This window comes from Delphinus delphis, chromosome 1, assembly GCF_949987515.2.
Source record: "Delphinus delphis chromosome 1, mDelDel1.2, whole genome shotgun sequence".
Classification (NCBI taxonomy): domain Eukaryota; kingdom Metazoa; phylum Chordata; class Mammalia; order Artiodactyla; family Delphinidae; genus Delphinus; species Delphinus delphis.
The window spans coordinates 11619464-11644833 of NC_082683.1; the positions used below are offsets into that span (position 1 = coordinate 11619464).

General features: G+C 48.9%; 1 protein-coding gene and 1 non-coding gene across 2 annotated transcripts in view; both read left to right on the forward strand.

Annotated features, from left to right (window-relative positions):
- Positions 1 to 25370, forward strand: part of FHAD1 (forkhead associated phosphopeptide binding domain 1) — a 131332-nt gene that overhangs the window by 69984 nt on the left and 35978 nt on the right. Inside the window, exons 10-15 of the mRNA XM_060012343.1 lie at positions 448 to 555; positions 3288 to 3371; positions 4408 to 4560; positions 5431 to 5626; positions 16646 to 16716; positions 18326 to 18478. Of these exons, the coding sequence (XP_059868326.1) occupies positions 448 to 555; positions 3288 to 3371; positions 4408 to 4560; positions 5431 to 5626; positions 16646 to 16716; positions 18326 to 18478 (765 nt within the window). The remainder of the gene's footprint in view (positions 1 to 447; positions 556 to 3287; positions 3372 to 4407; positions 4561 to 5430; positions 5627 to 16645; positions 16717 to 18325; positions 18479 to 25370) is intronic.
- LOC132416040 (U6 spliceosomal RNA) lies at positions 12799 to 12905 on the forward strand. Its single transcript, XR_009517451.1, has one exon. It is a non-coding gene; the product is annotated as a U6 spliceosomal RNA (small nuclear RNA).

Below are 25370 nucleotides of genomic sequence, written 5' to 3' on the forward strand. Positions count from 1 at the left end.
ACATTCCCGTCCACCTTTCATACGTTACAACAGTACTTAACACACTCACAGAGCCCTTAAGCACTATTCCAAACATTGAATCCCCACAATAACTCTGTGCAGTGGTACTGGTATCATCATCCCCATTTGACAGATGAGGCCACCGAGTCACGGAGCAGTGAAATAACTTTCCCAGGGTCGTACGGCTTGTTAGGGACCGAGCTGGGATTGGAGTCTGCGGCAGGACATAGTTGAGCCCAGGGTGCAGAGCTCGGCCCCTTCCCGTAGGGGGCGACTCCCTGTGAGTTTGCCTCCACCCCGTGCGTGCCTGTGACCCCTGCCACTGGGCTGCAGCTGTCCCTACCCCTCAGGGACTCCCCCACTGCCATTAGCCCCCCCAGAAGAGTTTCCCCAGAGGGCATGATGGTCACATTAGCAGCAAAGCCCACGCTTTCATCATCCTTTCAGGTTGAAGAGAAGCTTCAGGAGGATTCCAGAAGGAAATTGCTTCAGCTGCAAGAAATGGGGAGCAGAGAAAACCTCATTAAAGCCAATTTGGAAAGGGCAGTAGGTCAGGTAGGCGCACTGCAGAGCCCCTTCACGGGCCCGTGCCCTCCACAGAATCCCGCACCCAAGCGGCCGGCAGGGATGAGAGAGGAGGAAGACGGCCTGGTTCAGCTCACCCGCTTATCTCAGGGCAGGGCTTTGTGCGGTTTCCGCGTCCCCAGTGGACGTCACTAAAGAGGCTTTTCCTTCTGGGAAGCTGCCCACTCCAGTGTCTGCTGTTGCCTGGGACCCCGACCAAGCAGCCGGTCCCAGCTCAACCCCCGCCCCCATGAACCAGCTGTGCACTTCCCTCTTGAGAAGGGTTTGAGCTCTTGAGCCCAGGGGTGTTTCTAGCACTTTCTCCTTCACATTTTTTGTCCTGACGTTTACAGCGATCTTTCTTCCTCTGGGCCCCCAAACAGATGCTACAGTCAGTGTCCCCAGGGAAATGCAGCATTTCTGTTTGTTTGTTTGTTTTGTTTTGTTTTGTTTGGCCAAACTGCGTGGCTTGCAGGATTTTAGTTCCCCGACCAGGGATGGAACCCGTGCCCCCTGCAGTGGAAGCACGGAGTCCTAACCACTGGAGCGCCAGGGAAGTCCTGCCACTTTTCTTAATAAATTAAAACCCAGAATACCACGGCTTATGCCAGATGGAGATGGGCAGGGTGGGGAGAGGGCCATTTCCCAGGGCTCTGACCCAAGATGGCCCAGTGGCCCTTCCTCTTACACGTGGCACAGACATGAGGGCCAGAACATGCAAATGAGCCTTCACCAGAGGCTAAGGGAGAGCAAACGAGAACCCAAGATGGGGCACTGGTCCTCCAGAACACGGCCCACCGAGGGCAGCCCATCTTGGACCCCTCCACAAGGCATCCTCTCCTGGCAGCCACGGCTCCAGGGGGACCAAGAACGTTTTGCGTGTATGTGTTTGTGCTTTTCTTTTTCTGGGAGAATGAGTCCACCTCGTCACTCACTGGATTCTCAGAAGGATCTGTAAACCACCAAAAAAGGTTAAGAGCCACAATCCTTAAAGGAGCCCTCCATCCCACCCAGCCCAGCTCCCAAAGCCCTTCCGCTTGGTAGCATCCAAGCCTGAACCATCAGTGTGACCGGAATTTGTCCCACGCGCTGACCTTCAGAGGCACCCACAAGTTAAATGACGATGCTGACCCTCAGGCGGGTTTTAAAGCCTCTTCAACCAATTTCCACACCATCACCCCCGCTGTCCTTTCTCCTTCAGGGTGCCGACCCCTCAGCAAGGCAGAGAGCCCGCCAGCCTGGGCTTCCCTCTGTGCACCTGGGCTACCCCTCACCTTGCTGGCACTCTGCACCCACAGCGCATACCCGCTTTGAGGGCATGATCTGCGCCACTTGCCGAGGGCCTGGTCATGGCTCTGACCAGGGGTCATCCAGGAAGACCCTCAGAGACACTGAGATTCCTCCAGGTCTAGACTCGAGAGAGAGAGGACGAACGAGTCTTCTCTGCGCTGCCTGGGCTTTCCTGCTTCACCCCCTTGTCTCCACAGCCCGCTCCCGGCCTGAGGTCCTGCCCTTCCCCAGGCCAGTGACCACAGGACTCAGGCCATCGTCCAGCAGGACCTGTCCCTCCCTACCCCCACCCCCCCGCCAAGCAGTCCCGTAGGGCGCCTCTGGTGGTAATGCGGGCCATCGTCCACAGGGCCCTCTCTACATAACCTCTTCCTTGGGCGAGCTAGGACCCTCCCTTGGCCATGAAACCAGCAGACGACCCAGAGTCCCTCCAATCACCCGGCTGGCTTCCGGCAGGATGACTGCAGAGGTGTCCTTAGGAGAGTCACAATTCCTCTGCTTGGCTTCCCAGAGCTCCCTGGTGTGCAGCAGACTCCTGTGTCTTGGGACCTGTGGACGTTCTCATTGATTCAGTGGCCCTTATGGTCCTTCAGGGCTCTGTTATAGAGCCTTTCATGACCACATTTGGCCAGTGAGCCAAAAACCCAGGCCAAGAGCCATCGTGTTGGTAAATTTCCAGAGAAACTTGGGCTTCTTTGCCGTTCAGGTCTCATGAGCCTGGGGCATCTTGAACTCGTCATTCTCGAAGCCCTGATTTAATTTAACTGCGTTGTTTCATCATCCGTAATATGAAGACACCAGCACCAGGGAGGCACTCAGTAAAAACTGGCTGAACTGAAATAGAGGACTTTGAACATCTGACCTGACAGATGTTTCTGTTATAAGCATTCGATGAACATTTATTGAGTGCCTGCTGTGTGCCAAGCGCTGCACCAGGCTCCGGGGACCTGGAGAGGAATACAGGAGACGTCGTCTTCAGGACACAAGGTCTAAGGCACAGAACGGCAGCAGGCAGCAGCTCCTTCTCTCCCCAGGCGCCCTTGCTGATTACACGAGCTGCTCGGGCTGACAGCCTCAATATTTATCTCACAGCCTGCTGCCAACGAAGCAATCACGGAAGAGCGCTCCTGGCCCTGGACTTCCCACTGGATAATCTTCCGAGAGCCCGAGACGTGTGTGTGCTGACCATGTGCGTCGGCTGGGTTAGGCGGGCACACCTGAAAAGTCATTAGAGCCTGCGGTCCCCCTCTCTTGTGTGGGCACTGCCCCTTCCGGTGAGAGGTGAAGGTGTTAATTACCCATAATGACCGCTAAAGGCGTGCAGAGCCTTCTCACCGATTTCTCCCAGACCCAGCGACGGAGGCGCCTCCCCCAGCCTTGCAGCTGCAGCTGCACCACTCACCTCATCCCCCTTCCCTTTCTTTGTGCTGCAGCTGGAGCTTTTCAGAAGTCAGGTCATCAAGGCCACGTACGGACACGTGAAACCGTTCCAGGACAAACCCGTCTCCGATCAGCAGGTTCGTGCCTCTTCCCCGCTTTCTCCTTCAGGGACCCGGGGTTCCAGACACTGGGAGCACATGCTCCTGGCTTTTGTGGGTGGCACATATTCTTCACGCTGTTGCTACACCGTAAAGATTTGTTAGGATTTTCTGGGACTTCCTGGCTTTTAAAGTAAAAGCCAGTTAAACTCCCTTGCAGTGTTTCTGTGAAAATCCAATTAAACCACCCAGGACCGTGTCTGGTCGCCAGACCCGCACGGTTAACCTCCGTTAGTCCCGCGAGGAAAGGGGCGGCCTCAGCATGGACGGTGCGTCCTCGCTCGCTCGTTCCTTCTGAAGAGGCATATGGCAGTGAGGGTGGGCCTCTGGCTGTAACGATTGCCTTATTATTCTTCCGTTTATCCTCTCCAACCCTGGGTGTCAGCGCACGGGTCAAAAGATCACCCCACGGGCTTCTCTTGGAGAACGTCCTTTTTAGGGGCCCACAGCATCAGGCTCAGCGTGATGAGTCACTCCCAGAATGCAGAAGAATCTAGGACACACTCGTGGCCACATGACAGGCCTTTGGCTCTTAAAAACCATCTCTGATCCTGGGAAAAAGCCCTGGTGACAGAGCCGACATCCACCCTCCAGAGCCATCGCCAAAACACGCCAGGACCTCCCTCCTCTGAGCTTAAGCTGAAGCCCTCCAGGTCCCCTCCCCCCAGAGCCACCCTGCATTTTAATTAATTTATTTATTTATTTATTTTTGGCCGTGTTGGGTCTTCGTTTCTGTGCGAGGGCTCTCTCCAGCTGCGGCGAGCAGAGGCCACTCTTCATCGCGGTGCGCGGGCCTCTCACTATCGTGGCCTCTCCCGTTGCGGAGCACAGGCTCCGGACGCGCAGGCTCAGCGGCCACGGCTCACGGGCCCCGTTGCTCCGCGGCATGTGGGATCTTCCCCGACCGGGGCGCAAACCCGTGTCCCCTGCATTGGCAGGTGGACTACCAACCACTGCGCCACCAGGGAAGCCCCACCCTGCATTTTAAATCTTTTTTTTTTCTTTTTCTCACCAGTTAATAGAGAAGATCACCAGGGTCACAGAGGACAATATCAACTTTCGGCAGAAAAAGCAGACCCTGCAGAAGGAGACCCAGCTCAGCAGCTGCAAACAGGAGGAAATGACAGAGAACATCGTGAAGCTGAAGACATCCTTAGACAGTTGCCAGGTGCCCCCTTCTCCATTTCTCAGATGTCCCCTGTGTCTCGTTTTTGTGCTCCTTGTTCAGGAAATTGTCCAGCTCTGCTTTTAGTCCACCTTTTCTCTTGTTGGAGAAATCTGTTTGGGATCAGAAAACAAAGGACCTCCAGAAATGCCTCCCAGGTGAACTTGGTGTGACCAAGGAGAAGCTGCCTGACACACTCCAAGTATTGCCTTTGGGAGGCCCCAGACCCCAGGGAAAAAAACAGCCCCGTGTTATTTCCAGAGAAACCAAAGAAACGTTCTGCTCTTTATTTGCAGTTTTCTTTTCTGTCCCAGCAGCGGAAGGCTGCTCTTAGCCTTGTTGCCTTTGACTTTGGAGGAGATGCGACCAGCGGGTCTGGCAGAGCCCCCACTTCGTGGCCCCCACGCAGGGGTCCAGCTTATCACATCAGGCAGCTGCTTCTGCTTTCTCTGGAAACACGCAGCTACTATTTGGGGAGTCTGTGCAAATGCTGGCTTGTCAGCACTCTTTCAAATCAGGAAACCGCACTTTATGACCAGCTTGTGTGTTGATCTCAGCAAGAATTCTGTAGCCAGATTTGGTTCTCGTTTCAGCCAAATCGTCCTTGGCAATTTGGCTTCGGAAGTGCGTACACCTAAACAAAGGGTCTCTTTGACCATCCAGGGTCCAAATCAGAGCACATGACATAAAAGCTGCCTCCTTCCTTCCGCCCCCCAAAAAACGCAAGTAGAACTGGACCGTCACAGGGCGGCCAACATACGGCGCTGCCTGCTTCACGGGCACGTCAGGAACACTGCTCTTCGCGGGTCACAACCGTCAGGTGCTATTTCTGGCGATGGTGCCCGGGCTCCTCACGACCTCATCTCTTTCCAGGCGTGCATGAAAATGTCTTGCTGTAGCAGTGACCTGAAGAAGGAGGTCGACCTCCTGCAGCACCTGCAGGTGAGCCCACCTGTCTCAGGGCTCCAGAAGGTGGCGCTGGACATCTTGCGCCTGTCACTGTCCTGGCTGGAGGAAACGGAGCATCTCCTCCACGAGGTGGGGATCCAGTTCTCCAGCTCCGACAAAGGTGATTGCAACTCTTTTCTCACATAGTTAGTTGCATGACTGAAATATTGCGCTGAATCTGATCACGATGGGACATCTGTTGAGGGAGCCTTCTTAGGTATGTGGCCAAGTGTTCCCTTCTCCAGACTTCACTTTGCTTCACCACTTGAGAAGCAGTGTTCCTGGAAAAAAGTATACAAGTGAGACGTGATTACTGGAGAAAAACGAGACGCAACAGAGGCAAAAGGAAAAATCGAAATTATGCTAAATCTTCTCTCTCCGAAGTAACCATATATATACATATATATAGTAGAGACTTCTTTAGAGCAGTTTTATGTTCATGGCAAAATTGAGAGGATGATACAGAGCTTTCCCAGGTAGCCCCTGTCCCCACTCATACACAGCCTCCCCCATTATCAACATCAGCACCAGAGAGGTGCAGTTGTTAGAACTGATGAACCTACATTGACGCATCATAATCACCCAAAGTCCATGGTTTACATTAGGGTTCACTCTTTTTTTTAAATCTTAATTTTATTGGAGTGTAGTTGATTTACAGTGCTGTGTAGGGTTCACTCTTGGTGTTGCCCATCCTATGGGTTTGGGCTTGGACAAATGTGTGATGACACGTATCCACCATTATAATGTCATACAGAATCGTTTCACTGCCCTGGCCTTTCTCACCTTCTGAGACGGCCCACGCTCTGTCTGTGGAGTGTGTTTCTCTCTAAATAAATCCACTTCTTACCTATCACTTTGGCTCTCACTGAATTCTTTCTGCGATGAGACATCAACAACCTGAGCTTCATTAAGTCCTGCAACCAGCAGGTCCACCAATAATGAGGCCAACCCCGGAGAGGAACCAGAGGCCCTGTAAGTCACGATTCTCCACCGGGAAGGTGGTCCAGTCCTGAAGGTGCCTTTGACCCCAAACCTACTGCCATAAGCAGAAGCCAGGGAGCACGGTGGGGGATGTGGTTCAGATCAGGCTATCTCTGAGCAGATGGGTGGATTCTGTGCACAAAGCCCTGGTATTAGGTCAACTCGATTTATGAGTTTCACTTCTCAGGTCACTCTATAACTACATAGTAACAGAAAGTACAGAGAATTCATTCAAAGCCACCGTGGAGTCCATAGAGGGGAAGTGAGGTGGGTGAAGTTACAGATCAGGGACATGGGAATAAAGCAAAATGATGATTACCCATAAACCAGAATATCTGATATTCTAGAAATTGAGGAAAGTAAAGCTACAAGTTTAACAAAATAAAAAGAAGCAAAGGAGAAGCCAACTTCAAAGCCAGCCTATGCAATTCCTCCACGGCAGCGCACGTCTGTCTGACTGAAGCCTGGCTCTGCTGTTCCTCAGTGCCTTCCTATTAGTGTCTTAAGTAATCAACATCTCCAGTAATCCCTCTGCAGTGTTCAGGAATTCACCTCGTCATGGGGAAACTTGTGGTTTGAGGACTTATGTTTTTTGGAAAACTTTTCTTTTCAAAACTGGACATTTTTATTCCAAATAAAAGAAACTTATCCAAAAAAAAAAAAGAATAGTTTCACTGCCTGAAAATCCTCTGTGCTCCCTCCCCGCGCCCCCCCAGCCCCTGGCAACCACAGATCTTTTTACCGTCACCATAGTTTTTGCCTTTTCCAGCATATCATGTAGTTGGAATCATACAACTTTTCAGATTAGTTTCTTTTATTTAGTAATAGGCATTTTCGTTTCCTCCAAGTCTTTTCATGGCTTGATAGCTCTTTTTTTTTTTTAAGTGCCAAATAATAGTCCATTATCCATTCACCCACTGAAGGACATCCTGGTGGCTTCCAAGTTTAGGCAGTTATGAATAAAGCTGCCATAAACGTCCATGTGCAGGGTTTTGTGTGGACATGTTTTCAATTCCTTTGAGTAAATACCAAGGGCGCGGTTGCTGAATCGTGTGGTTAGAGTACATTTAGGGTTTTTTTTTAATTCATTAATTTAATTTTATTTATTTTTGGCTGTGTTGGGTCTTCATTGCTGCGCGCGGGCTTTCTCTAGTTGCCGTGAGCAGGCACTACTCTTCCTTGCGGTGCACGGTCTTCTCGTTGCAGTGGCTTCTCTTGTTGCGTTGCATGGGCTCTAGGCGCGCAGGCTTCAGTAGTTGTAGCACATGGGCTCAGTAGTTGTGGCTCGCGGGCTCTAGAGCACAGGCTCAGTAGTTGTGGCGCGCGGGCTTAGTTGCTTCGCAGCATGTGGGATCTTCCCAGACCAGGGCTTGAACCCGTGTCCCTTGCATTGGCAGGTGGATTCTTAACCACTACACCACCAGGGAAGTCCCTAGAGTACATTTAGTTTTTAAGAAAACCACAAAACTCTTTTCCAAAGTGGCTGTTTTGCGTTCCCACCAACAATGAATGAGAGTTCCTGTTGCTTCACATCCACGTTAGCGTTTGGTATTGTCACTACTATCATATTTTGTGTGTAACTTCCAAGGCATTTTTCCCATGGAAAGAGCTGTGTGATTCTAGGCAAGTTACTTCCCCTCTCTTTGCCTGTTTCTTTACCTGTAAAATGGGGATAATAGGGAATTCTCACCCCTTAGGATTGTGAGGATTAAAATGCATTGATATCTGTAAAGTACTTAGAATAGTACCTGGCATAAAATAGGCACTACCTATATACATGTATTGATTTTTTAACTTTACAAAAGAATAATGTCATATTATACCCAATTTCCTTTAGTTTCGTTCCTAACAGTACATCAGGAACACCCTTCCATGTCAACACACACAGACCTACATCATCGCTGTCACTGATGGCAAGGAATCCCATCCTGTAGGATGTACCATAATTTATTTAGCCAGTCCTCTATCATGGGCATTTAAGTTGTTTCCAGTTTTTCATGCTTAATAGATGAGGCTGACATAAATATTATTCACACATACCTGTTCATCTTTTTATCATCCTAGATGTGGAAGGATATGAACCACTGTCATTCAACAAAGATTTATCGCAGGCCTCCTAGATACCAGGCACAGTGCAGGATGGAGATATAATGGGGTCAGAAACAGGTAGAATCCAGGTCATGGAGTATATGGATGTTGGCTGTAAAATTCCTCCCTCTTCGCTGTACATTTGAAATCTTTCATAATAAAATATTGGGGAGCTAACAGACACTATCCCTGAGCTTGTAGATCTTACGGTCTCAGGGAGGAATAGGGTGGGGCATTAAGTGAAAAATCACTCACATGTAAAACTTTAATCGTGACAGTTGCTTTGAAGGAGAAGTGCAGGGCTCTGACCTGGTCAGGGACGGCAGGGCACCTGCAGGATGCATAGGAGTTATTTGCCAAAGAGGGGAGGGGAGGGCATTCTCATGGTGGGGCCGGGGGCTTGCAGAGCCCTGGTAAGAAGCTCTGCTTTAACCTGAGAGCAGAGAGAAGCCCATGAAAGGTTTTAAGTAAGGAACTGATGGAACAGGCTTGCATTTGGAGACAGTCATCTTGGCCACAAGTGGAAAATGTACAGGAAGGTGGCCAGCACAGAACCCCGGGAGAGCAGTTAGGAGGCTGTCACAAGACACGATGGTGGCCCTCACTGTGGCAATGGAGGGGATGGAGCAAGAGAGAAGATTCCAGGGGCATTTAAGAGATGAATCAACAGGCCTCAGTGATGGAGTTAGATGTGGCTAGAAGGGAAGTGATGGAGAGAAAGGGGGCTACAGATCTCCAGGTTTCTGGCTTGTGTTAAAAGTACAGATGTGGTTCCTTCACTAAAATCCAGAGTAAGGAATGCTGCAGGAGGACCAGGTTTGAGGGGGAAGATGAGTGTGAGGTGCCTGTAGACATCCAAAGTGAGGTGCCAAGGACGCAGCTGTCACCCTGGATGTCCAACCATATCAGTGATGTGGCCCCGGAACCCAGAAGAACATGTGCCACATAGCGGGTGCTTAGTCAGATGGGATGGACGGACGGGTGGATGGTTGGAGGATGACTAAAGCCATACGTGTGAATGGTATCACTAGGAAGAAAGTGTTGAATGAGAAGGGAGAGCCCAGGGCCACACCTGGGAAACTCCAACATTTATTATTGATCCTTCTTGCCAAATCACTCTCCAGAGAGGCTGCACAAATTTGACATTCTTACAATAATGAATAGAGGAGTGATTTTCAACTCAGGTGATTAAACAGCCCCAGCCAGGATATCTCTAAGGTAATCCAGAAGGTGGTGTGAATTTCTTTGAAACGTCTTTAAAAAGAAAGGCAAAAATCAAGGTTAACTTTTCTGTAAGTGCCTGCCCCCTCACAGATAGCATAGAGAAGAGGGGGGCTGGATTTCTCCCAGCAGCCCAGCCCCTCCCCAACCCCAGTATTACTGTTGTTGTAATCACGGCAGAGTCTGAGTGTGCATGAAACCAGGAGAGACGTGGCCCACAGTTCTAACTGTTCTTCAAAATCAGAACTAAAACAAGGAAAGACCATGATCTCTATCCTAGTAATAGCGGGGCCAAGCAATGTGTGCACTGTCCCCTCCCCAGACTTCAGGAGTCACTGAAGCCTCTGTCTCTAAATCTAGTCATACGTTACCATAAAGAAACATGGGTTGCAAAATTAAGCCCTCAGGGGCTTCCCTGGTGGCGCAGTGGTTGAGAGTCTGCCTGCCGATGCAGGGGACGCGGGTTCGTGCCCCGGTCCGGGAAGATCCCACGTGCCGCGGAGCATGTGGGAAGTTAGTGAGGACGGCCCATTCTGTATTCATTCATTAGGAGAGGAAGTTGGTGGTAAAAGGCATTTTATCTTCCAGAACTAGCACTATTATGGCAAAGCCCCAAAAGACTAAAAGAATGGGATGAGCTAGAGTATCCCCTGTATTCTCTGTATCAGGTACTGCTGTACCTAGTTCCTAGAGGCATCTACACAAGGATGGTGGTGGTGAGGATGATGGTGAGGATGGTGAGGATAATTAAGGTGATGAGGATGGTGGTGATGAGGATGGCGATGGTCATGGTGGTGAGAATAATGATTAGATGGTGATGGTGACAACGGTGGCCATCATTCATTATTGAGCACTTATATTCTAGACAATGTTCTAAGTATTTTCCATACATAACCTCGGTTCATCATCACAACAACTCTATAAGGCAGGTAACATTATCCTCATTTTAGAAATGAAGAAACTGGCTCAAAACCTTTTTATGTGTTAGTCCACCATGATAAGTGATTCAAGGTACTTCCCATTACTGAGGCCAGCAGGGGATCCCCAGTCACGCATCACCATACACAAACAGTCCTAAGAGCCTTCCGTGTTCACAGTTCCTAAGAGGAGGATAGGAACCATGGTTTGTTTAACTCCTCCTGGGCACTTGTCACCGTGCTAGTTGTTTTACATGTACTGTGTACTTTCATCTTCCAGCAACCCAATGAGCCAGGTACTATTGTTGTCTTTATTTTGCAAGTCAGGAAACTGAGTATCCATAACATTAAGAAACGTGCTCAAGGTCGCACAGCTGGTACATGGTAGGGTCAGGACTCAAACTGAGGTCGTTGTGATCCTAGCACTTGTGTTTTTTCTGTGACCCCACATGCCTTCCGAAGATCCAGAGGGGTACCAGGTACACGCCCAATTCCTAGAGGACAGGTTCTGTCATTAACTTGAACAGAGACAAACCTGAGAGTTTCACTCCCTGGAGTGAAGGGCGTCTGATGCACACCGCGGGCCTTGCCCCAGCAAAGCCCCATTTGCATTATAGCGAATAATTCTGAGTTCAGGCTTTGGAGACCGGCTGCTAAGGTTTGACTCTCAAGTGTGCGCTTACTCATTGTGTGAGCAAGTGTCGACTTCTGTGTGCCTCTGCCTACTTGCTTATAAAATGGGGTTAAGATCTCACGAGGTAGTTGTGAGGATTAAACGATGTGGTACCCAAATCAGGGGGTCACACGTAAGCCTTAGTAAACGGTAGCTGCCGTGAGCATCAGCCTTGAATACTTGTTGATTTAATGTGAACTGAATGTGGACGGCAGACAGATGGATATGCACACAGGCAGGGCAGCTTGATTTGCTCACGCCGAGGTGCCTTTACCTGTGACCCCTGCCGCATCTCTATTTGACAGCAAGTCAGATTTTCTTAGCCGTGAGCACTCAGTTCTCTTTCCAGGCCTTCTTCCTCGGCTCTTGACAACGGGCTGCATTTCCTAGCTGCCGAGTGGTAAAGCTGGGACTCTGTCCAGGTCCCTCTGACCACAAAGCCCCTTCTCTGAACCACCATACTACCTGCCTTTTGAAATACTGTCCTAAGGGATAAAACGCATGTAACGAGCTGGGTCTGTAAAGTGCTGGAATAAATCCCTCAGGGAAATCCAGGTTGAGTGAGTATTGTTGGATCATGTCATGAGCAGCCCAGGAGACTGGGGTCACTACTAAAGATCTGATTGATTAAGGTATCACCTAACACCTGTCAGAATGGCCGTCACCGAAAAGAACACAAATAACAAGTGTTGGCGAGGATATGGAGAAAAGGGAACCCTTGTGCACTGTTGGTGGGAATGTAAATTGGTGTGGCCACTATGGAAAACAGTTTGAAGGTTTCTCAAAACACTAAAAATTGAACTACCATATGATCCAGCAATTCCACTCCTGGGTATTTATTCCCCCAAAATGAAAAACACTAATTCAAAAAGATACATGCACCCCAATGTTCATAGCAGCATTATTTATGATAGCCAAGATATGAAAGCAACCTAAGTGCCCATCAACAGATGAGTGGATAAAGAAGATGCAGTAGGGAATTCCCTGGCGGTCCAGTGGATAGGAGTCGACGCTTTCACTGCTATGGCCCAGGTTCAGTCCCTGGTTGGGGAACTAAGATCCCACAAGCTGCATGGCATGCCCCCCCCCCAAAAAAATAGATGTGATATAGATATATCTATGTATATCTCTATGCTGTGGAATACTACTCAGCCATAAAAAAGAATGAAATGTTGCCATTTGCAGCAACATGGATGGACTTGGAGGGTACTATGCTTAGTGAAATAAGTCAGACAGAGAAAGACAAATACTGTATGATATCACTTTTATGTGGAATCTCAAAAATACAACTAGTGAATATAACAAAAACGAAATAGACTCACAGATATAGAGAACTAACTAGTGGTTACCAGTGGGGAGCGGGAAAGGGGGAGGGACAAGTTAGAGGTAGGGAAATAAGAGGAGCAAACTACTGTGCTCACTTCAGCAGCACACACACTAAAATTGGAACCATACAGAGAAGATTAGCATGGCCCCTGTGCAACGACGACACGGAAATTCATGAAGCGTTCCATATTTTTGTGACCTGAATGGGAAGGAAATTCAAAAAAGGGGGGATATATGAATACATACAGCTGATTCACTTTGCTGTACAGTAGAAACTAACACAACATCGTAAAGCAACTATACTCCAATTTTAAAAAAGAGGTACAAACTACTATGTATAAAATAAGTAAGCTACAACGATATATTTTATAGCACAGGGAATATAGCCAATATTTTATAATAACTATAAATGGAATATAACCTTTAAAAATTGTGAATCACTATGTTGTACACCTGAAACATACAATATTGTACATCGACTATATCTCAATTAAAAAATTAAAAAGCTGTGACCTAAAAAAAAAAAAAATCTGATTGCTGAAGGATTACTGTGTGGTCCCACTGGAAGATAGGAAACATCTAAGGAGGACCTTAAAAGTTAGCTCCCCTCTCCTCCTGCCTGGTTTCTCAGCTTCTTTTGATAAGGGAAAGAAAGGACTTCTTACATTTTTCTTTGCAAGCTCAGTTGACTGTGTCTATTTCTGCAAGATTTTGTTGCAAATAAAAGGCTTCCCTGCATACATAGAAAATCGCTCTTTCTCAGATATCCAAGATATGCAGTATTTTTATGTGAAAAAAAAAGAAAAGCAAGTTGTAATACAATATGAACAGTGTTCTCCCCCTTTTTTTTTTTCAAATGCCAATATCTGACCACAGGAGAAATCTGGTGGAAAAGACATATAAGTGTTGAGAGTATTATCCCAGCATGATGAGACTGCGTGAGCCTTGACTTTCACTCAGTCATTCAACAACTATTTATTGCAGGCCTACTGTGTGCCAGCACTGAGGATACAGCGGGGGGACACTTTCCACTTTATGGGTTTCTGCCCTGTTTGGATTTGTGTAACAGGCATGTGTAACTTTTGTAACCAGAACTATAATCAAGAATTGCTTCTTCTCCCACAGAAGAAAATCCCTCTTTCCAACAGCCCAAGTCAGCATCACCCATCTCTGCCATCTCGGGGTCCTCCGAGTGCCCCTCTCCTCACACACCCTTCACATGAGCCAGCCCAGCCCTTCACTCTCCAGCCTCTAGTCTCTCTGAAAAGAGAATGACAGACCTAGGTCTGAATTCTGATCCTACTGCTTACCAGCTCCATAGCTTAACCTTGCTGAGAGTCTGTGTCTCACCTATAAATGCAAACACATTGCCTTGCTGGGCTGTTTGTAATGATCAGAAAATATCACGTGTTAAACTCCTGGCATGGTGCCTGGCACACAGCAAGTGGTTAATACTGAATTGCTATTATTATAATATTCTTCTTCTCACTCTTCCAAGCTGGAAATTCTCAGCAAGTGGCATTGTCAGAGGTCAAGGGCCCAGGCACGAGCCTGTTCAGCTCCCCTCCTGTCTCCCTCCGCACCCATCTTTTCTCCTTTCCCTCTATCTTCCCTCACTACGTTCTCTTTCCAAATGCAGCTCTTCCCTCCCTGAGTCTCCCCTTCTCTCTCCCTCCCAGACCACCTTGTGCACTAGCTCCTGAATCATGACCTCCTTCTTCAGCGTACACAGCCTCTCACTCCATCTTTCTCCTTTGTCATCAAACATGCGCTTCAAGCTGGTGCATCTTCACTGGGACCACTGCTTCTTCAGCTCCTTTTCTACCGCTCGTACTCCTGTCCCATTAAGACCTTGAAGTGCGTTACACCCTGTGTGCTCACCACCAACTTCCTACTTTGCCTCTTTGAAAACTGACGTGGCCCCCCCGCACTGAAGCCCCACCTTCCTCCGCCCGCCATGTTCTCTCTGGCCTACCCAACCCTCTCGGTTTGCTTTCTTGAAACCCTCTCATCTTTGATAATTACAGCTTGGGTGGGTGATGCTCCTGGCAGCCAGTAGGCAGAGGCCAGGGATGCTGCTAAACGTCCTACAGTGCCCAGGACGGCTCCCACCACGAGGACTGTCCAGCCCAACACGTCGAGAATGCTGCAGTTAAGAAATGCTGCTGGCTCCTTCGTCTCTAATACATCCCGGTTATTTTTCTGAAAAAAAAAAAAAAAACACCCTTCATTAAGCCAACTCACTGCTCCATCAGAAGCTGAAATAGCAGTGACTCAGACCCTGGAGTCACACCACTGTGAGCCCAAGCCCTGGCTCAGCCATTTGCCAGCTGTGTGGCGTCCAGCAGCCACATGTCTCAGAGCCCGACTGCCTCATGTGTAAAAGGAGGCGATGGCGGGACAATATAGTGGGGTGATGCGCTGATGGCTTGGCAGAGGGCCGGGCACACAGGTCACACTCATGACATTTCAGTGATGTTTAACTCAAGTTTATACTCTTTAGGCTACTGTTCTAGGCTGGCCACAAATTGAACTCAGCTTTCCATCCCAGCTCTTCCCTCTACTCCTCCCCTCCCCCATCATCTGCTCTACCCCAGTTAAGCTCCACCCTCTTCCAGAACATGCACTGCATTTCCCCACCTCTCATCCTGCCTCCTGCCTTCACCTCCCGTATTAGTTTCCTATGGCTGTTCTAACAAATTACCACAAACTTAGGGGCTTAACACAACTCATATTTATTCTTTTACAGTTCTGGAGGCCAAAGGTCCAAAATCAGTTTCGCTAAGGTAGAGGCAAGGGGCTGGTTCCTTCTGGACGCTCTAGGAAAGAATCCGTTTCCTCGCCTTTTCCAGTCTCTAGACTCTAGACTGTCTAGTCTAGACTCTAGACTCCAGTCTCTAGACTGGAAAAAGCAGGAAATAAAACTTCCCCGCTTTCCTTGGCTCAGGGCAGAGGAGCATCTTCAACTCTCTGCTTCTGTCACGTCACCGGCTCTGTCTGTCTGTAGTCAGACTCCCTGTGTCTGCTTCTTGTAAGAACCCATGCGACTATATCGGGTCCACCCAGCTGATCCAGAATGAGCGCCCCCATGTCAAGATCCTTAACTTCACCACATCTGCAAAGGTCCTTCTGCCCTGTTAGGTAATGTTCACAGGCTCTAAGGATTAGGACCCAGACATCTCTGGGGGGGGAGGCATCATTCACCCAACCACATCTTCCATTCTGAAACGCCATCCCCTCCAACTCTGCGTACCCACCAATGCCTGCGCCCAGTGGGTCCTCAGCCACCAGTGATCACTCCAGGTGAATGATGGCCCCTCCTCTGGGACCCTCACACTTCCCCACTCCTTCAGCCATCACTTCCACGCCACCTGGAGTCCCTGCCTGTTTCCTCCCAGGCACGTAGACCTTGTCTCTCACACTGAATGGCTTCATACCATCCCCTGCTCAGCTCACAGTGCTGCACACGGTAGACACTTGGTCGGTAGGAGCTCTGCAGGTGGTTTTTATTGTCCTCCCACAAAAAGAAACTTGGACTTGAGCCCAACCGAAGCTGATCAACAATTTAAAAAACACAAGGTGGGGCTTCCCTGGTGGCGCAGTGGTTGAGAGTCCGCCTGCCGATGCAGGGGACACGGGTTCGCGCCCCGGTCTGGGAAGATCCCACATGCCGCAGAGCAACTGGGCCCGTGAGCCGTGGCCGCTGAGCCTGCGCGTCCGGAGCCTGTGCTCCGCAACGGGAGAGGCCACAACAGTGAGAGGCCCGCGTACCGCAAAAAAAAAAAACACAAGGTGGATGGCAATTCACGTTTCCTTGATGGGAGGGCAGCGTTGCCCTCACCCACCTGTCGGCAAGCTCTGTGAAGACATTATTCAGAAAGCAAAGGAAGTGAATTGAATTGATACTTACCTTCTTCTTCCTTCTCTCTTTAAGGATTGTCTTTGTATCTGAAATACCTTCTGGAACATTATAAAAAAATTACAAGCTGGACCCAGGAACTTCAGGTAATCTTTGAACTTCAGAAGTTCATTTCAGCTCCTCCTTAGAATTTACCCAGCCCTGAGCATTTTAACTGTTTCTCCTCTGTTAGGTAGTCAGCACACATCCTCCAAAAGGTGAAATGATACCTCCATTTGCACACGAAATGCTTCAGACAGGGTGGCTGAGATCTCCCAGGAGAGCAAGGAGGCTTGTTTTCCTCTGTCAAAAACCAGAAAAATTTAAATGCCATCAGATCTTTACAATTGTTTATTAAATGCAGTGGAAGAAGTACAGCTAGCCACAGTACAGGCAGCAGAATTACGAAAAGTTACATAATGTCGACATTTTAGAGGCAAAATTATCCTTAGGGATTGTATCTCTCTGGTAGCTATTGCTGTATTAATACTGTATAATAAACAACCATAACACTTTTAGCAGTGTTCCACAGTTACTGTCTACTGATCACACATCTGGGGCCAGCCGCTACGTGGGTCCACTGGTCTTGGATGGGCTTGCTTACATGTCTGGGTGTTGGCTGGGCCTTGGTCGATATAGGCTGGCCTCAGCTGGAGCAGCTGTGCTCTTTTCCACGTGTTCCACGTGTCTCTGATCCTCCAGCAGGCTGGCCTGGGCACGTTCTTATGGTGCTAGCAGAGGAAGCAGACATCGGGAAGAGAAAGCAGGCCCAATCACAGAGTGCTTTTCAACCTCTGCTTGTGTTATGTCTGCCAACATCCCATTGGCCAGAACAAGTCACATGACTGAGTTCAGTGTCAGGGGGCGGGATATGGGTGGGCACTGCAAGTTACAGAGCCAAAGATTTGAATAGAGGAAGGGTGAAATATTGAGACCAGCATTACGATCAACCCCAAAGACCATCTGGTCCAGGGGTCAGCAAACTTCTTCTGTAAAGGGCCAGATGGTAAACATTTTAGGCTTTGCAGGACATACAGCCTCTGCCACACTTATCTGACCAGCTGTTGTAGAGCAAAGGCAGCCATAGACAGAAGTAAATGAATGGGCGTGACGGGAACGCTCTGCTCCGATAAAATTTTATTTATAAAAATGGGCAGTGGTCCATATGTGGCCTGCAGACAGTAGTTTGCCACCCCCTGATCTAGTCCATTCTCCTTATTTTACAGAGATGGACAGTGACATTCAGAGGCTAGGTGACTGTTTCAACGTCACACAGATAGTTGGTGGAAGAATCAAGACAAAAGCTCAGGCCTTCTGGCCCTAGCTCACTGCTTTTTCTCTTACACTCAGCAAATAATAACAAATAAGTCTAACTGCCATTTACTGAGCACCTACTATGTGCTAAACACTGTGCTAAAAGCTTTCCATCATTATCTCATTCTTACAACTCTAAGAGGTAGATACTAGTGTTAACCTCGTTCTCTATACAAAGAAGTGTCTAGAAAGAACTAGAGCTGAGATTCTATCTAGATCTAGAGTCTGAGCTCTTAACCACGATGCTGTACTACTTCCCTATTAGTTACTAAGCTAAGCATCATTTTTCTGTGTTTTGAAGAAAGTTTCGTGAACCTTTATCCCGCCCCCAAATGTAGTGGAAATGACTCCTGCGTTAGTCCTGTCCCCCATCAGCTGCAGTTTCCCTTCACCTCATTTCAGATCAAGATCAACAGTTCTCAGGAGACTCAGCAGTATTTGCTGCAAGAAAAGTTACGGCAGCATCTGGAAGAGAAGGAGAAGCTGACCGAGGAAAGGCTACAGCAAGAGGAGAAGCTGAAAGCCAGAGTCAAGCGGCTAACGGAAGAGAAATCGGTAAGGTGGCCCCCGTCCTTCTCTTTACTACTGGAAACTGATGAAATGGGCTTTCCTATGAGAAACAGAGGGCGCGTACTTAGATGGAGAAATCTCAGCAACTCCTTGTTGGGAACTAAATTAATTAAAGAGGGTGAATGATGTAGGAGGAATTAACATGAAGCTTGAGTCCTAAAACTCAGAGATCAACTTGAAGATCAACTTGAAGAGGCAAGGTTATTGAAATGTCTAGAAATGGTACTTTGTTTATATACTGCAGCTGATTTTATTGATACAAATCCCAGTCGTTACTGCAGGTCCCAGTTTGTGTCTAAGTGTGTGCAAGACCAACCAATAGTATTTCAGTCTTCTGCTTTCTCTTCATGCATATCAGGGGAAACACATGGGGCTTCCCTGGTGGCGCAGTGGTTGAGAGTCCGCCTGCCGATGCAGGGGACACGGGTTCGTGCCCCGGTCCGGGAAGATCCCACATGCCGCGGAGCGGCTGGGCCCGTGAGCCATGGCCGCTGAGCCTGCGCATCCGGAGCCTGTGCTCCGCAACGGGAGAGGCCACGGCAATGAGAGGCCCGCATACCGCAAAAAAAAAAAGAAAAGAAAAGAAACACATGGCCAAAACTGCTACTTACTTTTCCAGAAACCAGCCAATTAGAGGATACTTTACAGCAGCGCCTCTCAACTCAAAGGTGTCCACGGATCACATGGGGATGTTGTTAAAATGCAGATTCTGATTCAGCAGGTCTTGGGGGTGGGGGGGGAGCCTGGGATTCTGCATTTCTGACCAGCTCCCAGCTGGTACTGACGGCACAGCTCTGCAGACTACATTTTCAGCCACAAAGTCTTAGAAGAAGGTTTTCCCCAAGTTGGCCGATAAGAACCACCTGGACGCTGGTGAAAAATATAGCTTCTTGGGTCCCACCCCAGACCCACTGAATCAGCATCTCAGGAGAAAGCCAGGAAACTGCACATAATGGGCTGATTCTCATCCTTGTCCTTGCGTTGGCCCTTTCTGATATTCAGGGACCCACCATGAATTTAACTACCTCGGTCGCCATCATCCTAGATCAGTGGCTCATGACTTTGGCTGCACTTTTGTCACCTAAGAGATTAAAAAATACTAATGCCTTGTACCCCTCCCCCCACCCCACTCCCAGGTTCTGACCTAACTGGGGTGAGGGTGTGGCTCAGGCACTGGGATTGGTAAGTTCTCCCTGGTGGTTCCAATGTGCAGCCACGGTGGAGGGCCACAGCGTGCTGCCCCTCCTCCACCCCCCTCAAGACAGCAGCACGAGATCCGCTGGACCCCAACTCCCCCCCAGCACCTCCTTTCTTCCCCTGAGAAGGACTGGACCTGCCGTTTCCTCCGCCTTCACCGGGAGAAGCTTGGTGACTTCCTGCTTGGACCGTCCTTCTCTGTCACACACCCTCACTCTCCAGACGTCTCCAAGAGGCAAAGACCTCTGCCTGCTCCCTTTCATCCTCTAGTTCACGCCCCGCTACCTCTTCTCCTGTCTGCCTCTTTCTCTGCCTTTCTGCCTTTTGTGAAATAAAAGATTAAAAAGGAAGAACCACCTGACCCAAATCACCTGTGAGGCACATAAAGGTACCATTCACAACAGCCTTAAATCAAGGCAGCTCCCTCCAGAAGGACAAGTAGACATAGGAAAAGCCAGTGCCATTCCACAGAGAGGGAAATGAAACCAGAAAGAGCCTAGCAATCTTCAAAATCTCCACCAGGCTCTCCACCTGTTCCCTCCCTCCTCTCTTGATTAACTTCTCCCTTTGCCAAATGTCTTATTTTAGTTTTAACTTTGGTTTGACTTGTTCCCACTGTGGATGTACAGTATTGCAGCCCCAGCATGTTCAACATCACCTTGGGCACCGGCCTGGGCCTCCCAGACGCCCATTTGTAACATCGATTCCAACAGATACAGGGTTTCAAGGGCTGACATCGACCCCCCTTTAATCACAACAAAGCTTAGCGCGCACACCAGCCCATGCAGAGGGGGACGCAATGCCAGGGACCCACCAAGACAGAGCGCCACTGCTCATGTCCACTGTCGTCCCGTCGAGGGTCATCCTTCCCCAGACACGCACATTGATCAGCTCGACCCCAGGGACTCATCCGAAAGTACTGTTCCAGACTCCAGTGCCAGGTGCCCCGATTTTAAGTGAACCTCCCTCATACCACATGACACCATCACCCCCACCCTTTCTAAAAATATGCTTGTCCGAATTCATTAATTAAACTCCTCACGAGTCCTAACTTGTCTGAGGACTCTGTTTCAAGGGTAAGAAATTCTAGGTTCCCTTATGGAGCCAACATTCTTTTTTTTATTATTTTTTATTTATTTATTTTTTTATTATTTATTATTTTATTATTATTCTTTTTTTTCTTATGATCCGTTAGCAGCAGTCCTCTGATTTGTGCACACACTAATGGTTTAAATCAGGGAGCAGCAAACTTTTTCCACGAAGAGCCAGATAGTATCTATTTTCAGTTTTGCGGGTCGTATGGTCTCTGTTGTGGCTTCTCAGCTCTGTTGTTGCAGTGCAGGGGCAGTTGTAGGCAACCCACGATGAGCATGGAGGGATGCCAATAAACCTTTATTTACAAAGAAGCAGGCAGCAGGCCAGATTTGGCCCAGATGCCGTAGCTTGCCAACTCCTGTCTCTAGGGTCAAAGGGACCAGGGTTCAAACTCCTGTTGACGTGATTTACTAGTAAACTGAACAGATTCCTTAATCTCTCTAAGCCTGTTTCCTCCTTTGCAAAGTTGAAATGACAGAAGAAATGATTAATCTTTACTAGTGAATAGTTATCATGTGACAAGTATTTCATGTTCATCATCTCATCTGCTCCTCACATCAACCCAATGCAGGAAGCACTATTACTGTCCCCATTGTACAGACAGGGAAACTGAGGCTTCTAAAACTTCTCACTTGCCCAAGACTATACATCTAGGAAAGATCAACCGGAGGCTCTAATTTGGGCCTGCCGACTCCAGACCCCATACTCTTAGCCCCTAAGTATACTGCCCACAGTTTTCTGTGGCAGTGAGGAGTGAAAGAGTTTTCTTGTTGTGAGAAGTGAAAGAGTGAATCCGTGCAGTGCCTGGCACAGAGTCCAGATCCCTACTGTGGTAACCATGTCTATTAAACAACAATCATGACTTTCAGGCTTTGGAGGAAACCATTTCTCAGGAGAAAAGCAGAGCAAAGGAAGCATTAGAAGAAGAACAGAGCAAAGTCCAAGAGCTGGAGAATCGCTTAACCCGCCAGAAGGAGGTACGCAGCTCGGGGAGATAGTTGGCTCCAGCCCAAATCCGGCTTGAGGGCCAAATGGAAGAAGTTTAGAACCACAGATGACGGGGAGAAGCGCGTGGCAGAGTTTCCTAGAGTGATTTGTCCTTGGGAGGGCTCAGCTAGTCTGGGAAGAAGCAAGGGGGCCTCTAGGAGAGAGCCCTAGAGCTGTGGCCTTCACAATTAGTTGGAAAAATTGTAAACAGCGTAAAATGCAGCCTTAGATAGGCGACAAGTTGGGATTGGTGACATGAGCATGTACAGAGATTGTATCCCGAATCCCAAAAATGGAGGAATTACAGAATCGTGGGACTTCAGGGCTGCGTGTATCCTCCAACAACATCCTAAAATCATCCAACCTTCAGCTCCACCACCAAGGAATTTTCTGCAGCCCAGGGCAGTCTATCCCAGTGTTGATGCCTTGGGCTGGCGGAACGTTCTTCCTTTAGGTTGAATTGACCCAGACTTTCTCCCAGAAGGGTTTCAATCCTCCACCTGCCCCCCGGGCTCCTGCAAGACCCGTCTATTGAATACTTTCTCTTCCACAGAATAACCTTTTATAGATGCTTGAAACTAGAGGCACCCGCTCCTCTCCAGACCCAAGTGCCATTCCCAGTCCTGGAGCACGGCCTTGTTCCGCTCCTCTGAGCTGCTCTGTGCTCCAGAAGCCACAGATGGGCAGCTCACTGGCTGAAAAGGGCCTGCAGACATGTTACGTTTGGTCCTAGAGTGTTTTTTCTTGAATTCATAAACTATACTGAAAAATCCAGATTTCCACCCTCTCTTGAAAAGTTCAGAAATCTGGCCCTCCTTTCCACTTGGCAAAAACGGGCCGGAGTGGAACCAAGTAGCAGAAGTTTGCCACAGTCCTCGCCATTCCCTATTGCATCACACACAACCCACTTCACTTTGGGTAACTGTCGAGCCCCTGTAGGCATCTGAGTTTGCAACCCATCATCTGTTTTCTTCCTAAAGTTTTTGTAGGCAAAACTGGACACAGTTCTCCAGCATTTAGTGGCCTAGAGCAGGACTCTTCTCTCCCTCGTTGAAGATGTTGTACTTCTATTGATGTGTCCAAAATGGCTTTTGGAAAAGCCCTATTACAGTGTTCACTCATACTTACCTCGTGGTCACCCTCAGATCCCTGAGTCTTTTTTACAAAATGTTTTCATTAGCGCTTCGGTCCTGGGGCAGCGCAGAGGAGTGAGGAGTGCAGGCTTTGCAGCCTGGCCGGGCTACTTACTGGCTCAATACCTACCTTCTTTAAAGGATGGCTGTGAAGATTAGAGATAATGTACACTAAAGTGTTTGACCCAGAATCATCTCTCAAAGAATGGTAGCTATTAATACTATCAATCACTGTACTTCCACTTCTGTTTAGGTACTTGCCTCCTACAAATCCCCCACTGCATCCCTACTCCTCAGAGGGAAACCCTGGCCCACCCACCAGTGAGGGAGAAATAATGAGCCTGGTGGGCAGAGCCCATGTCATTTGATCCGATCCAGAGAGGGAAAGTGTTTATGTGTTGGGTCTCACTCAGGTTTCCGGCGCAGCTGTGCTCTGCAGGCCTGTGTAAACAGTGTCAGTACCTGGTCCTGAGTTATTTCTCCAGGGGTGGCAAGGAGGAGGAGGGTGTCTCAAGGGTTCCCGGCGGCCAAATGCCACTGAGAGGTCATCAGCACAAAGATGGGGAAGCCCCTTGATTTTAGAGATCTCGAGGTCACGGGGCACTTCAGGAGGGAGATTTAAGGAAAGCCTGGTGGTGGACAGCCCCATGGCAGGGAGGAGCTGTGGCCGGGTCACCCAGGCCTAGGACAGCGTCAGCCCACTTCTCCCGGCAGGACCTCTCCGTGGCTTCTTGTCAGGGGAACCTGAGATTAAAATCCCAGACACAGACTTAGATCAACCTCAAACAGTCCTTTGATTTTTCTTTCTATTAGACCTTCCTCCACACTGTCAGATGCATCTTTAAGGACGACAGAATCACTAGGTCATAATGCGGGTTTGGAGGTAACGTTAAAGATTAGTTCCCATGACCTGCCCAGGAGCGTGGGAGCAAAGTGGCCCGGGGGGACGGGACCTGGGCGTGAGTCGCACGAGGACAGGCTTCCCTGTAGTGCGTAGCGCCCGTCTCGGCTGCAGAGGAGCTGCCGAGAGCAAAGTCCCGCGTGTAGACGTGAGATCAGGCCAGTGGGGCAGGAAAATGCCTCAACCTGAAACCCTCCTCAGACCTTCGGCTCCTCACGTCTCATGGGAGACGCCAGGCTCCCGCGATGTTACTGCGCTTCTGCTTCGTTGGGGCTGGTATTGGAACAGATGAGTGTTGGCGTTTTTTAAACTGCTTTTCACTGCAAAATATATAAAAATGTGTAGTATTTCCTCCATATGATGGATTCGATATTTTTGCAGACCAATCTCGGACCCTAACCACCAGCTATAATGGAAACCGTGTTCCAAATTCCAGACCTCTGCCAAGCTGGTGTTTACAACACAACCCGTTTGAGAGTTGAGGTGCCCTTTCTTTTTGTTTGTTTTTTTTTTTTAACATAATGATGATGAATCTGAGGTGCCCTTTCTCGCAGTGACTAGAAACAGGGGCCTTACCGGCAACTTCTAGCCTTCTGCAATTTGCATAAACCATTTAACTGAACGGCTTATCGGCAAGCTGCTTCCTAGATGAAAGTCCCTGACTGCGGGCACTAATTACCAATCACAGCGCTCGCGTCCTCTCAGAGCTTCCCTTGTGAGCTTTGCCCCCGCCCCCCTAGAGATTGTTACGTGTGGCTCATTAATTCAATACACTGCCCTCCTCTAGAAACCTGATTGTCTCTCAGAGATTTACTTCAACAATGGGAAATTCCATTATTAATGAGATTCTTCTTCTTCTTATCACAGAGGCTGCCTGGCACAATGATAAGAGCTCAGACTCTGAAATAAGACAGGCTTGGTCGCCTCTGCTGGCTTGCTCCCTGCCAGGGCCTCCACCCACAGGCAACGTGAGGGGTTCAATCCTGGCCTCACCACTAACAAACTTCATGGTCCCCGCACCCTCACCAACTTTCCGTTCTTTAGTTTCCTCATCTGTTAAATGGTGACGCTAACTTCTCTGATGAGGTTGCCGTGAGAGTGACGGGAGTGAGAAGCGCTGGCCTTGGGCCCTGGCACGGAAGACCAACCCTCAACGTTTGAGCTACTGTCATTATTAGTATCATCGTTATTAGCAATTTTCCCCCTAAATGTGCAGGCAACCAAAAAGCCTGGTCATTGATTTTCAGATTTTGGAGAGCAGCATTGCCCATGAGAAAAGCAAAGCAAAGGAAGCCTTAGAGACAGAAAAGAGAAAAGTGCGAGATCTGGAGAACCACTTAACCCAGCAGAAGGAGGTCTGAAGAGCAGAGAGAGAGAAATTGGGTGGTGGCAGCCAAAAGCCCTTTGGAAGGAGCTCCAGAACCAGATGTGAGGCTGTGTTTCGGTGCCCTGAGGTAGAGCAGGTGGTAAAGCGGGCAGGTGGGGAGCCGTGCCTCCGTTCAGAGTGGCGGATATCACAACATAGGACTCACCAGCTGTATGACCCTAGGGCAGATCACCTAAC